This window comes from Drosophila suzukii, chromosome 3 (genome assembly GCF_043229965.1).
Source record: "Drosophila suzukii chromosome 3, CBGP_Dsuzu_IsoJpt1.0, whole genome shotgun sequence".
NCBI classification, from domain to species: domain Eukaryota; kingdom Metazoa; phylum Arthropoda; class Insecta; order Diptera; family Drosophilidae; genus Drosophila; species Drosophila suzukii.
Window position 1 is genome coordinate 60,533,499 of NC_092082.1, and position 15,324 is coordinate 60,548,822.

Sequence of the window (15,324 nt, forward strand, 5' to 3'; positions counted from 1 at the left end):
GTTCCTTCACCTCCCATAACGCATTTTCAGATGTGGGGCTCCTCTGTGTGAACTTGACAGGGTCACGTCCTACAGATACCGAATCGTCTAGCATCACTGCTTTATTAAAATGTCATATAAGTATCAGTAATTCTTTAAAATACCTTTCCTAAAGTCATGAATATGTTTCCGTCCTATTTCTACATAATCCTTAACAATCTTTTTAAAAAACAATAATAAAACTGACTTATATAATAGTTCAGTAAGCCCATTCCATCGCATTGGCGATTTGATCCATTAAATAGTTACTTTACGTAATATATTAACGTAAGGGTTACTGTATAAATATATTTATAACTATAGTTATGTAACTTTAGAATGTAGAATGTAGAATGGTCCCAAACCATCGATTGTAGTTAAATAATTATTTTGTTTATTTAGCCACCCATAAAACATGGTTAGTGAAATTAATTACAGTTAATAAATAAGAATTAATAAACTTAATTAGATTCATCACTGTAACATAGTAATTAATACATAAAATAAGAGAAAACGCTTCGATTATTAGATACCAGTTATTCCGCTAAAGGGAGTTCGAGCGGTGGAGATATGTGTGCAGCAGATTGGTTGTTTCCCAGACTGCTTACCACACCAGCCCGCCACCTAGCGTCTATTCCCTTATGTGCTTTAGTTTACAATATAATATTTTGAAAATACCCCAAGAAGGATGAAGTGGAATTGGACTTATAGATTACAAAAGAGAAGCCTTTTCCAAAAGATAAAATTTGCAATTATAAAATCTTAGGAGGAACTTTACATTGTACTTCTTTAAAAATTTATTATTTCACTTACAAAATGTTTATTTTAAGTTATTAAAAGATGTGATGACAAGCGATTACTAAGTTGATATTTTTGTTAGCTTTTGAGTTTGTGCATTTATTACCTTTCTTCATATTTTGCCTTTTCTTTCTGCCTTTTCTATAAGTCTACTCTCAGAAAATAGAATTACCTAAAAAGTGCCCAAATTACCTTACATTTTAGGAATTATAACCAATAAAGCGAGCTACCTTCCTTGACCTGTCTTACCTTATACACAAAAAATTATATCACAAAATTAAACATTTTAGGCAAAAAATTAGGTAAATTATTACCTAAAAATGATTGAAATTTTTGGATATTTTTTAGTAACTTAATAGGCTATTTCAGTGTTGTAAACTATATATTAACGTTTTAGTCAAGACCAAATAGTTTTCAGCAGATCATTCTGTGCTCGATTAATTTAAAATTGATTGCCGGCGGCTCCTAACTGGTATTTGCTTAACTAATTGGGCAACATGCGAGAAATTAAGACATGACGTCACTGGCGGGGTTTCGCCTTATTCGCGGCGGTTTCCGAGTTAAATTTCAAATGCAGAGTCAACTTAATGGGGCTCTGTTGCCCTTTCTAGTCCTTCCATATAACCAACATATCCACTTTACCGCGCTATCTTTCTGTGCCTGTCAGCGTTTGTGCAAACACTCAGCAGGCAACCCACCCAGCGTTAATCATAATAATGTCACCACTAATTGCATTGCGTATACGCACACGTGTACTTAGAGTTACAAACAGCCAGCGACAAGCACCTACCCCTCGCCCACATTCTTCGTCTCGTTCCCTTCTAATTCCGGATGACCCCACATTTGGCTTTAAATGGGTCGAGTTCCCCTACCGCTGTCTGAGCTCAACGGCAAATGTGTTTATTTAACATTTAGGCAACCAGCATTCGCTTCCGACTCAGAACGTTAAAGAGCAGTATATTTAAGTGATTAGAGACATAAAAGAGATGTATATTTCATGTACTCATTTACCAGAGATTAGTCATTTCACACGATGATTGACTAATTTTATTTGTTTGTTATAATATTTTTAAAAAGGTGCGTTTGCCATTGTTTTTTTGGCTTTTTTAGTAATTTGCATCAAGAAAAGTGTTGCTATAGCAAGTTATAAATAACTTGGTTTGCAAAGCGCAGAGCAACTGGTGATAAATTTAATACAAAAAGGGTGATTATACTTATACTGGTCTAAAAAAAAGAGGTTAAAGTAGGGTGAAAGTGGTATTTACTTACCGCCGACATAGATATCAACTTGTGACCAGTTCAACTTGGTGGAAATGCTTTGCACGGCCAGGGAAATTGCTTCTAGTGATGGAAGAAAATTGCTGGAGATCTGTGAACACGAGATAGGTATAAGAACTAAGAACTAAGAACTAAGAACTAAGAACTAATTACTAAAGATTTTCTGCCCAGTCTCTTGCTTTGAAGTGGTATAAATGAACAACCGCAAGCTTCCGACCCCTAGCAGCTCTATTAACATAACTCTCCACTGCCTTCAACCCTAGATTCCCATTGTGTTTACTCTGTTGTTGGCTCTTTGCCCTCCCATACCTACTTATTCCAGTTCCACACTTTAAAACCTTTTCTCTCTGTGGGCTGCAAATGAAAATCAAAACACGAACTCTAGTGCTCAGCTGCCTTGTTTGTTAAAGTGAAACAAATTAAATCCACAAGCAATTAAAGTATTGTAAGGAATGGGAAGACAGGAAGGGAAATTCCTACTTGGAAGAAGGCAATGAAAAACGGTGTGTACTTTCCATTTGCGAATTTAGTAGGTGTGGAGACTTAGACGGCACTGCAAAGGTAAAGGGCCTTATGGATTTAAGAATATACTGCAAATTATGTTCTTCGATAATTGAGTCAAATTACTCCCTCTACGGTTCCATCTGCTGCCTTGAAATCAACATTTTTCAAAGTTGCCTTGATAGGCATTCCCAGGGATCTTCTGCCGACACCTTCTTTAACCCAATGACTTGACTTCAAAGTTGCATTAATATCGAAATATAAATAAGAAAGTGCGAACTAGTGTGTCGAATAAGTAATTTTTAGACACTGTGTTTATTTTCTCTCATGTAATATCATGGTTAATAGAAAAGGCTCGTGTTGGTAGAAGCCCTAATATTTTGCTGAAGCAGGCCGAATGAGAACATTTTTGATAGTGTATTTATTTTGTGAACACATATTTCTTCGCAAAAGTTAATATCAAAACTTTGGTTTGTTGAAGGTGCGAACGTCACTATTACCCCATTAAGAGGTGTGTTTGGTTGATATGGACATAACAATTTTAAAAAGAAATTAAAGTTTTTTAAAACAAGTGATGATATAGTAACAGACTTTTAAAACTCGGATAAATAGCGCGTTGAATTTGTAGTATGTTAACACCAAATGCATTTTTTCTTTTACATTTATGTGTCTACGTTTTGATGATCCCTTTTTTAAAAGATGTAATTTATATTTTGAACTTTTCTATGACTTTTCCTTTAATACCTTTAAAAACAAATACATAAACTTTAAATGAGCTGAAGAAATATAACCCTTATAAGTAAAATTTTACACCAAATCTTTAAGTCGCTATACTATCCAAGACCTCTGGTCCCTAAATGGTAAATACGTAACAACAAAAACCATTTAAGTTATAGCTTAAAACACTTTTAATCTTTTAGAGTGGTATTGTAAGGAAATGAAAACGATTCGACGTTACTGAATCGTGTACATATATGGCAAATTTCAGACGATTTGCTTATGATTTTCCAAATTAACTAATATACGCTCCAAGTCAAATGGCGCACAAATAAACTTGCAACATGACCGTTGACAATTCAATCACGTTTAATCAGAGCATTAGAGCAGACATCGGACTTTAATCAATAATTCTGTCCGACTCCAATATATTTTCGTCTCCTTTTCGTGCCCCTCCATAACAATCATCGTCGTGCCCAAGCATAAAGGGTCCTTGTTGGGGGTTGGTTGGAAAAATTCGATTTTCCATTGGCATTGATAAGGGGCAGTTCTGAGGGGGAGAGGGGACTCTGTTTAGTCAATTGCCGGCAGAGACCTAGTTATAAGTTGGCTTTTGTACCTTTTGACCTTTTTTCTAGGCCGGCATTTGGTTAGCGTTCCTCCATCTGTTTAGACTTGATTTCAGTTTGAGCCTGGCAGGGCAGCTGCCGGTTGTATGGTCGTTTGGCTGCATCATTATTTTTACAGACGTAATAAATTGAAAACCGTTTGAAAAAATTCGTGTCGGGGCTTGGACACATACAATTTTGTACAAAATTGAATTTCAAATGCAACAACAAGGGAAACAGCATTATTAGCGCCGGAAGCAATCAGAGAGACAATTTTTAACAGAAGGCTTCGAGGCTTAAAGGTTTCCAATGATTTTTCACATTTTTGTACCCGTTACTCGTAGAGTTTTTAGAGCATTTTATTCGGGGAAGAGTATGTAACACGTAGAAGGAAGAGAGTCGAGTCGATCTAGTGATCGTGAACACTTTGATCTCGGAAACTTTAAGAGCTAGGGGGATGAGAATTCAGATTTCAGCGCAGGTTTGTTACGCTAATGTGCCACGCCAACTCTAGCGCCCACAAATCGCCAAAAACTATAGCTCGTACAGTTATAGTGCTAGAAAAAATTTTATCTGAAATATATTGGTCTCGTCAATACCTATTGATTGCCCTAAACATAAGTTTGCAACGCCCACTCAAGCCTACACAAAAGCCCATAATGTTTAAATCTGTCTATTGCACACATTAACATATATTGAAATCCGCTATAGGTGGCGCTTTACAATCGCTCTTTGCTGCTTGTATATTCCATTTCCCTTTTGCTCCCTAAAGCTGAGTTATGGGAATATGATGGTCGAGACGCTCGACTATAGCGTTCTTCCTTATTGCTATTTTTTCCTTGTTTCATTTCTTCATAATGGACAAATCAATTTATTAAGCAAAATGACGTCGATTTTTTGGCCAACTGGTCATATATATACAATGTGGAACTGAATGGTGTCCATTTTGAAAATAAAAGAAGCAATCATTTTAGCAGTATAAATGATTTGGAGAGTGAGTCTGACACAGTTACGGATTTTAGTTAATTTACGAAGGCCAAATTCAAAGGAAACCGTTAATTATTATTAGCAGCCTGAGCGAAGTTTGCTTTGCTTTTATATACTATAGAAACTCTAAATTTTTATTAAAACTGTAAAATTTATCAGTAACACAAAATAATATTTCTATTAAATAATGTCTTTATTAATTAATTATTACCATCTTTTTTAATTTGCATAAATTTTAAACAACTAATTATTTTTATTATAAAGATTTTTTTCTCCATGTATAAAAAACCTCTTGTTATTGGTTTTTGGGCCACTGTTTCTTTGGCCACCAATAAATTGTGCCAAAGTTCGAAAAAGTCCATTTACTTTCATTCGTGTCCAAGGGAAGCAGACAGTCAGAGGCATCGGATGCTCGGGTAACGCAGCAGATTGTTAAAACAATTGCAACAATTTGGCATCGAAGTGCATTTCGGAAGTCTATTGACACAACGTGACCAGCCATCGTACACGGAGCATTTACTGGTATTACACCCCTTAGAGTCCCCTTGTGCTCTATGTCAATTTTCGCCTCTAAGCCGTTGTCTGCTAATTGCACCTCGGAAAATAAAGGGAATTGCGGGGAAACTGGACTTTATTTTGGTTTTATTGTTTGGGCTTCGTTTTATGGCGCGGACAAATTGTTTAACGTTTAATCAGTTTAATTAATTTGCCCAGCAGAAGGAAATACAAACATATACATTTTTTTTGTCAAGCAGCGGAAAATTAGTTTTCCTTCCGCTTTTTCTTTCCCGTTTTCTTGATTTATTTGTTGTTCCTCGGCATTTACTTACAGGTGAATTGCTGCTGCCCCTCAGACGAAATGTTATGCAAGGATCCAAAAAAGAATAAACATTAATCACAGCTCAGCCAATATTTGACGTTTGCAGGCCTCTTTGGATTTTCCAGTGAGCAGAGGAAGGAAAGATACTGCCACCTCCACCTGTGCAAAAACCAGATGTTTGGCTTATCCCCATTCAACTCAAGCGACCTCTTTTGCAGCTGTATTATATATTTTTGCTGTGTATATCTTTGGCTGCTTTACAATTCGCTACACACAACAGCTTTGTAAACTTATTCACATGTTAATAATTTGGATGGGGCGTGTGCATATCTATACGAAACATTTCAATTCGTTTTTTGTGGTGACTTCTATGTCTGCTCTTTAAGAAAGAAGATATCTATGTGGGCTTATTATGTGCTAAATGTATTTCGTTAAAGGGTTAACAAATCCGGGAGCTATATTTACATTTAACATACCCTTTAGTCGTTAAACCCTTTAAATAAACTTTTTAACAGTTTTTAAACACCTTAGGAGCCACGAGACAAACTGTACTTCACTTGTGGAATTTTTTAAGGATTTTAGAAAAAAGTAAATGGGCTTTTGTTTTTATTTTGAATGTCAATCTAAGTGCCAAACATTTTTCAAATCGATCCCTTCACTAAAAAGTTATAAACAAATGAAGTGCGCGATCTTGGCTACAGTCGATTTGCTGCTTGCATATCTCCATCTCTCTCGCGCTCTTCTTAGCTTAAGAACAGGTATTTGATAGTCGATGGCATCGACTAAAACGTTCCCTCTTGTTTTAAAACAGATAACTGTTATAGTCCTTGGTTTAAATAAGTACTAAAAACGTTTTCAGTGCTGGTCAAACGTTACCTTTTACATAACATTTCGAATTCCCTGTCCAATTAAAAAGTACGAACTTCTTAGTCCTCAAGCGTAAAACTCAATTTCTTGTGAGAATTTCATCACCGACAGCTGGTAAATTTCGGATTTTTATTCATTTTCAATAAGAAATGACCAACAGCTGCCCTTGTGAGATAAAAATTAATGGGGAAATTACTTATTTTTTGAGGGCCGTCATTATTATCAATATACAATAAAAGAAAGGCACAACTTTGGCGACGGGCACTTATTCTGCTGTCATTTAACCGAGGATAAATTGCTGGGACATGCGGCTGCAACAAACCCATTAAGATTCCACAGAAGGAGCAAACTACGATGAAGTTTTGGCCTACATTAGACAGCTCTTTTTCAGGCCAAGAGAGGCAGATAGCATTTTTATTGTGTGGAAAAGTGGCAACGAACATTGAGGTGATATAAAGTTACACACAGCAGGAGCAGCAGAAGGAGGGCCACAGCTGACTGACTGTCCAAAATGGGTGTCATCTTGGCTAACACACACAAATCACAAGCGCACGTGCTGCCTTTGGCAAATTGTTTTCACTCTCCCCTAAGCACATGGCAATTTCAGCAGTTTTCATCCTCAGTTGTGCCGTCTTGTGCCAAATTGAATGCGATTTGAATTACGAAATGGTAGGTTGAGGGATTTTTTGTTTCTTGTCATTTATGTGATGTTTATTTTAATGTAAGGCCAATTTTTTTTAGTGCTTGGCAAATATTCAAGGTGACAGCTTTGGTTAAAGCTATGGAAGAACATTCGTTTCTTTCAAAGAAAGATATCATAATTTGGGTACCCGTCACTCGTGGAGTAAAAGTGTATAGTATATTTGTGGAAGAGTATGTAACAAGTAGAAGGAATCGTTTCCGACCCCATAAGGTATATATATCTTTGATCAGGAGCACTAGTCAGTCGATCTAGTCTCTCAGTCCGTATTTCCGCATTTAATTTTTTTCCCAGCCGATCATGCGACCGGATCCAACTCCCAAGGTCTTTTTATATTTTGTACCTTTGGATAATTTTTATGTGATTGTATCCGTTATATTATAGCGTCTAGTTCCCACAAATTTTAATGTTTTGTAAAAATGTAAATGAGATGCTGTTCTCTATCAATATCCATCTGTATGCAAAAAGTTAAAATTCCAATCTGACCATTCAATAAAAGGTTATAACCAAATAATATTAAATAATCAAACAAAAACACCTCTTTACGAGGTAAGGGGTCGTGGCGATCACGCACCATCAACATACAAAAGTTCTGATATCGACTTTAGTGACGGATAATGCTTGCACATTCGACTAAATAAATACATTTTTAAATACATGCATGCATATATTCTATAGCTCCCATAGGAACGAACAAAAAAATGTTAAGAAATTTTAAGTTTGGTGTTTTTTAACATATAAAATTCTACTCTTGGGAATATCATTCTTTAAATATTTTAGAATTTTAACTAAATTTAAAAAAAATCGTAATATACCATATAGCTGTCTTAGGAACGATCGGACGATAAATAATACAAAGACCGTTATATTTCGTTTTCGGCAAACATATACGTCAGTAAATTGAAATGGGACGTTATCTTTATATTTCTGTATCTAGTTTTTAGTTTTCTAAAAATCGGAAAGCTCTTCATCTACAGTGCTTCTACGGAAACGACATGCAGGGGTATGGAAAATTCGGCTTGCTGAAATTAGTTTCCTTTCTTGTCCTAAAAATCAGTTATAAAATGGGAGTTTCATTCACTTTTGCTGTAATACTCATATATGAGGTATGGTAATAGTATTATATAAAATTATTTGTGCTTTTAATAACTTATATGCCAAAAATTCTAAATGCTTCCCTTTTAATTAAAAAAATCTAACAAGAATTTGATCTCAACAAATTACTGCTGCATAGTTTTGGACAATCAAGTAAGCAATGAAGTGTTTTTCATAATGAGCTGAAAGGGGTTGCACTTTTTCGTTTGAACCAATTTTGAGAAAATACTCAAAGTGGTTTAAACAAAAACTTATTGCTACAACTCTAAATACTGTATATTCACACAATTTCAGTATAGAAAGAGTGTTTAGCAAATTGAATTATCTTTTCAGAGACATGAAACACAACTCTGAAGAGATACATTGTTGAAATGAAAAGAATATGTGAGTTAAATTTTCCCTTAATCCGAATTCATTTTGCTAAATATTAATTTAAATTAGCATACGGAGCAAAAATAACTTAAAGTTCGAATTGGTATGTGTGCCAACAGTAAAGTTCGTAAAAGCGATCGTGGCTGAGCGGTTAGGACATCCGCCTGTACTGCGTGAGGTTGCTGAATCATTGAATCATTGGAGAGGTACATATGTGATTTGTTTCGTAAGTATAAAACACAATTTTATCTACTAAAATTTATGGTGTAAGATTATACAAAATAATTATGGTTGACTAATAGTCAACAAAAAGACTTGATTATGGTTTATGAACATTACATATTTAATTTGTGTATAACTTATACTTGATATTCATTAACAAAGATTATCGGATAATATTTGTACGAATCATAAAAAATCACTTCATTCTATAGAAAATTTTATAAAATTCCTTTTATTTTTAAAATTCAGAATGGGTACGAGAAGACATCATAAATTCTTAGTTTAAGAACATTTTATGCTTGATTTTGATCAAAAATGTTTCCAGATTAAGAATGCTTGTTTAAGAGTGCCAAACTTCAAGTCCGCTTTCTTCCTCATATTCATGTATTATAAAATTCAAAATGTTTTACATAAGGGGAGTATTTAACTACAGAATTACTTTTATTTCATAAATGTGTCTATTAAAACTTATTTTTTTAAATCAAAATACCAAAAAAAAAGATGATTTTGCCCGAACAAAAGTATTTGCACACTTTTTTCCTTAAAACTTAACCGACTTGGTTTTTTTTGCTAATTAACCTTTTTTACCTGTAAAGAAAAAAAATTTGGGAAGGTCTTATCTTCTTTTGCTGTTTCTCGTGGTAACCACTTAATGTTAATAATAGCAACTGAATAAACAGCTAAAAATCCCCAACATTACGATAAAAATCGTTAAAAAAAATAATCACTTTCGGACATTTTTAGGTCTATTACTTTGACGGCTGTTGCAGGACTATTATCTCTGAGTAAGCTCCTCGGCCCATTTGGTAATTTATTGGTTTATTAGACTTCTTTTGCTTAACAGTTTGAGCTCGACTTTCGTAAATTAAATCATCGAGACAGCTGAAGTCAGTTCATAATAATTTACGACTTTGAAGGCAATAAAGACCGATAGCTTTAGGCTGCCAGAATTTGGTGTGCTTTGCACAACCTGGTAAAGCCGTATAAAGTATTTTGACTGCTTGTTAAACGGTTTTATTTCTGAAGGTGCTTTTCCCCTTCTGACCATTAAGGCCTCGCTTTTGGCCACGTATGTGCAGTACTTTGTTGGGCCAACTTTTTGAATATTTGAGCTGTTCCTAAGTGGCAAACTCTTTGGGGCGCTAGCCTTTTCATGGGCAACTCTCTCTCGCGAAATAAAGGACGGAAAATATTGGAGAAAATGTGCGAAGCGAGAGGGTTTCATGCAAAATAAGCATCATTGAATTTATTATGATTTTTATGTAAATTGCAGCATCACCAAAGGACGGGAGATGAATGCAATTAATGTGGGAAGCGACGCAAAAAGGTTTTATGTCCCTGCCACTTACCCTAACGAAGGGCTTTTACCAGGTTGTATGAAAGGTCACCCTCTGCTTTCCCAGATTTCCTACTTTGTATGTATATCCGCATGTATTTTTACACCACCTGCCTTAGCTTGAAGTCGGATCTCCCAAAGAAATTCTAAGAGATATGACTTAGCTGCGGATAGCTGTGGCTTGCAAACAATATTAACAAGTTTGAATATGCAAGAAAGCAGTAAATTCGCTAAAAAATTTAAACGGTTAGAAACTGTTAGACTCAGGGAAAAATCTTTTTATAAATAATAGGTATTTTGTTGTGAAATCAAGAACGAACGATAGCAAAAGTTCAGCAAACGCGAAAAAAAACTTCACATTAAGTATGAATATTTCAATATTATGGTTTTGAGAACGAACGTTCTTGATAAATAGACTAATCGAAATAAGTAACACACAATATGGTTTTAAGAACGGACAATTCTTAACTTAAGAAAGAAAAATTCTTAATTTTAGAACACTTGTGCTTAACATTTTTCAAGGAATAATTTTAGTTTACAGTTAAGCAAGTACTAAATTTATTTTATGTACAGGAAATCGTTTTGCATAGATAAAAGAGATAGTTAGAAAAAAACTTTAATCCCGACCTTGGTAAGAACCTGAGGTCGCTCGCACTGCAGACGCCTTTACGTTCGCTTCTAAAACAGCGCTATCTAAACTAAGCACAACTACTCTCGTCCAAAGGAATAGCATACCAGTTCTATTTATTTTTATTTAAACATTTTTGTTCACGGTTTTAGTAAATAAAACATACAACTATTTTAAAGTATTTCAAAAATACACTAAACAAGATAATTTTAAGCTAAAGTTTCATTTTATTTAACTACCATATATGTTCAACGAAAACAAAATATAACGGTCTATGTATTACTTTGAAATTAATTGTCCGATCGTTCCAATGGCAGCTATTTGATGAAGTCGTCCGATTTGATTTATATTTTATTCAAAATTCTTAAATATTAAGGGAGTGATATACCCAATAGTAGAAGGTAACATGTCACAAACACCAAAGTTAAAATTGTTTCATTTAAAAAAATATTATTTTGATCATTCCTATTGGAGTTGTAGGATATAGTTGTCCTATCTAGATCGTTCCGACTTATACCTTGCAACAGAAATAAGACTTTTGGAGACTTGTCTGCGTAGAAACGGACAGACGGACATGGCTAGATCGACTCGCCTAGTGATGCTGATCAAGAATACATATACTTAACGGGGTCGAAAACGTCTCTTCACTCCGTTGCAAACTTCTGACTGAAATTATTATACAAGGCTAAAAAAGTGAGAGTTGTATTCACTTTTGCTGTACTACTTACATACTTTCCGTTGGCAAGGCCACGTCTACTTCGTTGCTGAATCCCGTACTTATTTATAGAAATATTTTTTCTTGGAATTTAAAAAATGTTTGCGGGCTTTTAATAATTAATTTACAACAAAAAGTATAAGTCGATGACAAACTTTTAAACGTTTTTATTTTACTTAAAAAATATCTAATAAGAATTTTATTCATTCAAGGTATGCAAGAAATGTTTTTTATACTGAACTGAATTGGGTTGCATTTTTTATCGCTCAATAACTCCCAAATGGTAGTTCTTATGACAAAAAGCGGTATCTGAAGGAATCTAAAGGGCTATATAGCTTGAAATTTTCAAAGATATCGTTTGATCGAATTTTGAGATAGAAGACAAAAAGTGGTTGAAAAAACATTTCGCCAAAACTTTAAATTTATTGTACTGGAGAATATGGCAGGGTGATTAGCATATATAGCTTTTACCTCAAAAACTAAAAGCCCTTAAAATCTCTATATTTTTATTTGATTTTCCGCTAAACCAACGGGTTTTTCCCAAAGTCGCAAAACAAAAGTTTTCATATCGAGCTTCATAATAAAGCCATGAGGACCTCAAGACCCTAAATCTAACAAGAAAGGAAGTTAACTTCGGCAAGCCGAAGCTTGTACACCCTTGCAGTTATAATTATTAAATTTAAAATTACAAAAAATTATATATCCCAATAGTATAAGATAATATGTCAGAAAACACCGAAGCTATAATTTGTTTCATATTCTTTTCCAACCAATTTTCCGATCGTTCCTATGGCAGCTATATGATATAATCGTCCGATTTTGATAAAATTTAATTCGAAATTAAAAACGAGTTAAAAATTTTCAAGCTTAAGAGGTTATATGTTAAAAAACACCAAATATATCATTTTATTTTTGCGATTATTCCTATGGGAGCTATAAGACATAGTTGTCCGATCCGGCTGGTTCCGACTTATATACTACCTGCAAAAGATATAAGACTTTTGGGAAAGTTTCAGCCCGGTAGCTTTAAAACTGAGAGACTAGTTTGCGTAGAAACGGACGGACAGACGGCCAGGCGGACAGACGGACATGGCTATATCGACTCGTCTAGTCATGCTGATCAAGAATGTATATACTTTATGGGGTCGGAAACGACTCTTTCACTGCGTTGCAAACTTCTGACTGAAATCATTATACCCTCTGCAAGGGTATAAAAAGGGATTCATACAAACCAACAAACAAAGGGGACAAACATTTTCATTTTGGAATAACTTTCAAGCGGAGAATTGGTTTTTTACAAGTGGTGTGGTGGTGTTTTCCAAATTTGCTCTTATCAAGATAAGCAATCTTTTTACTTTTTGCAATTTATTTCGATTGGTGCATCACTAGATCACTGGGGTATTTCAACTTTGCGGCTATATATAGTATTCCCCTCCGCACACTCTCCTGGTGCGCGTTCGTCACTACGTGGACTGCCGTCTAAGTACAAATGCTTGTCATGTTACATTTTTTACCTGAAGAAATCGCGTCCAGTCAATTTTTTGCACACTTTTTCCTGATCCTTGCATCCCACTCTCCCGGCTGTCTGTCAGGCTCGTCATTGATTTAACACTTGTTGCAGTCCTTTTTCCTGTTGTTTGCATCGAACCATTGATGCAGTTTCTCCTGCAACGCTCTTTTATTGGATGTCCATGATTGATTGATGTTTACGCGGTTCGGCATCGCCCACCGATGGGTTCTCGTGGGATGCCTATGGTTTTCAAAGGAGGGACAAAATTGAATTTTTGCATTTTGGGTGAATCCTGATCAAACTTTTGGCCTGCACATTTTTTCTATTGTAATTCGACTTGACTGACCTCGCACAGATAGAATTTGGGTGTTGCGTGTGGCTGAGTGTCTTTCAATCTAGCACACACGGTCTGCTTATGGTAAGATTACCATTTCAAAGTCATGCAAAAGTAAAATCCATTGTGAGTCAACAGAGAACAACACATTTAAGTGCAGCGTCTGAATTTCCCTCTCTTTGTTTGTTGCTATGGAGTTTACCAAAACTTGCAGCACATCTGTCAACATGCAACCACACACCCCAATCCCCTTTTAAAGTTTTGCCCGATGTATTCCTGTTTTATAAAAGCTACCATTACCACCCCTGCGTAATACCTCGCACTAAATTGCAAAGAAAATTGAGCTTTGTTTGCCAGCATCATCATCTAAAGCAGCAGCATCATAAGCACGGTAGATGGAGGGGGAGCTGGAATTGGCTTATTTATTATGATGATGCCATGTTTAGGTCAATGCACCGTCTGATATCCCGCCCTCTTCTTTTTAGGGATCGCCCCCATGTGGTAAACATTTATTTCAATAACAGCGTGAAAGATAAAGGACATAATCCTAATATTACCGGCAGGGTTCAAAATGCTATGCTATATTTGTAGGTTTTAATATTTGGTATTGCAATTTGCTAAGGCTAGAATGGCTCAAATTCCAAGAGTCACAGTTCCCAAACGCCTGAGGCTAAGCACATTTAAGATAACACTTTACTTTGACATAATTGTAAGAATTTGAGATTCCTCAACTTTTGAGAATTACACATGATCAGGAAAATTCACGTTTAGAGAGTGAAAAACTAAAACTCAGTTCGGAGCAGGGAACTCTTTAGGTTTTATCGAACGCGCCGAAAAATATGCAACTCCAATTTGTGGAAGATAACAACTTCTTTGGTACAAAAGAACACAGTTCGGAACTGAAATAACAATAAATAACACTGTGGAAAATGTTGTGTGTCTTGAAATGTGACCACAATTTTGACTTCATATGCAAAAAGCACACATCGAAATTAGCCAAAGCACGTTTAGGTGTCTCTGGCTTAGATCGCAAGTTTATCTGGGTATGGACAAAATAAACTAAAATGCCAAACCTAATTTTTTAAAATGTTCATCTAGGGCGTTAAAAATCGAAAACATAACATTTTTTCGTTATATATTTCGCGTATCCTCAACATGTGATCAGTCTTCTTCTTCTTCTTCAATATTACAATGGGTTTAAAAGTTAACATAAAAATTTAAGACTATAAGACCAAATTAAACTAAATGGTAGGAAGGAAATATACCGACAAACAGTCAGATAAACTAAGTATCGATCATCCGAATGTTGTTCAGGTATACTAATTCAAAAACTAACAATGTGAAATTAATTGACTTTTTAAAAACTTCTGATATCGAACAAAAACACCTTTTAAGGAGGTTAATAACTACACTCAAGGCGCATGCATAGTGTTAATGCCCGTGGCCGGATACCGTTGTCGAATGAGAAAAATTTTGAAAGTGTATTTATTTAGTGGATTGTTACGTTTTCGTTACAAAAGTTGATATCAGAACTGTATGTTGATGTTGGTGCGATCGTTACTAGTTTTTGTTGTTATATAAAGTTTATATTTTCTTCACTAGCCGATTCGATCTAGCCATCTCAAACTGAAATCTCGGAAACCATTAATGATGAAAAGTTTGTTTCAGCGGAACTCCACGTCCACGACGGTAAAGTCTGCCCAGCGCCCAAATTTTTTAAAATTCTGTAAAAACGTAATGAGATTTGCTTTTGTTTATCAATACCCGTCAACATGCCAATAACTACAGTCGGACCATTCATTAAAGACTTAAAAGCAA

The 15,324-nt window shown here is 35.1% G+C and overlaps 1 protein-coding gene across 2 annotated transcripts in view; it reads right to left on the reverse strand.

Annotated features, from left to right (window-relative positions):
- The window catches only part of LOC108011645 (uncharacterized), a 91,808-nt gene that overhangs the window by 33,190 nt on the left and 43,294 nt on the right, over positions 1–15,324 (reverse strand). For both annotated transcript variants that reach the window (XM_065865963.2, XM_065865964.2), the window contains one exon: positions 2,086–2,185. In XM_065865963.2, coding sequence (XP_065722035.2) covers positions 2,086–2,185 — 100 coding nt within the window. The remainder of the gene's footprint in view (positions 1–2,085; positions 2,186–15,324) is intronic.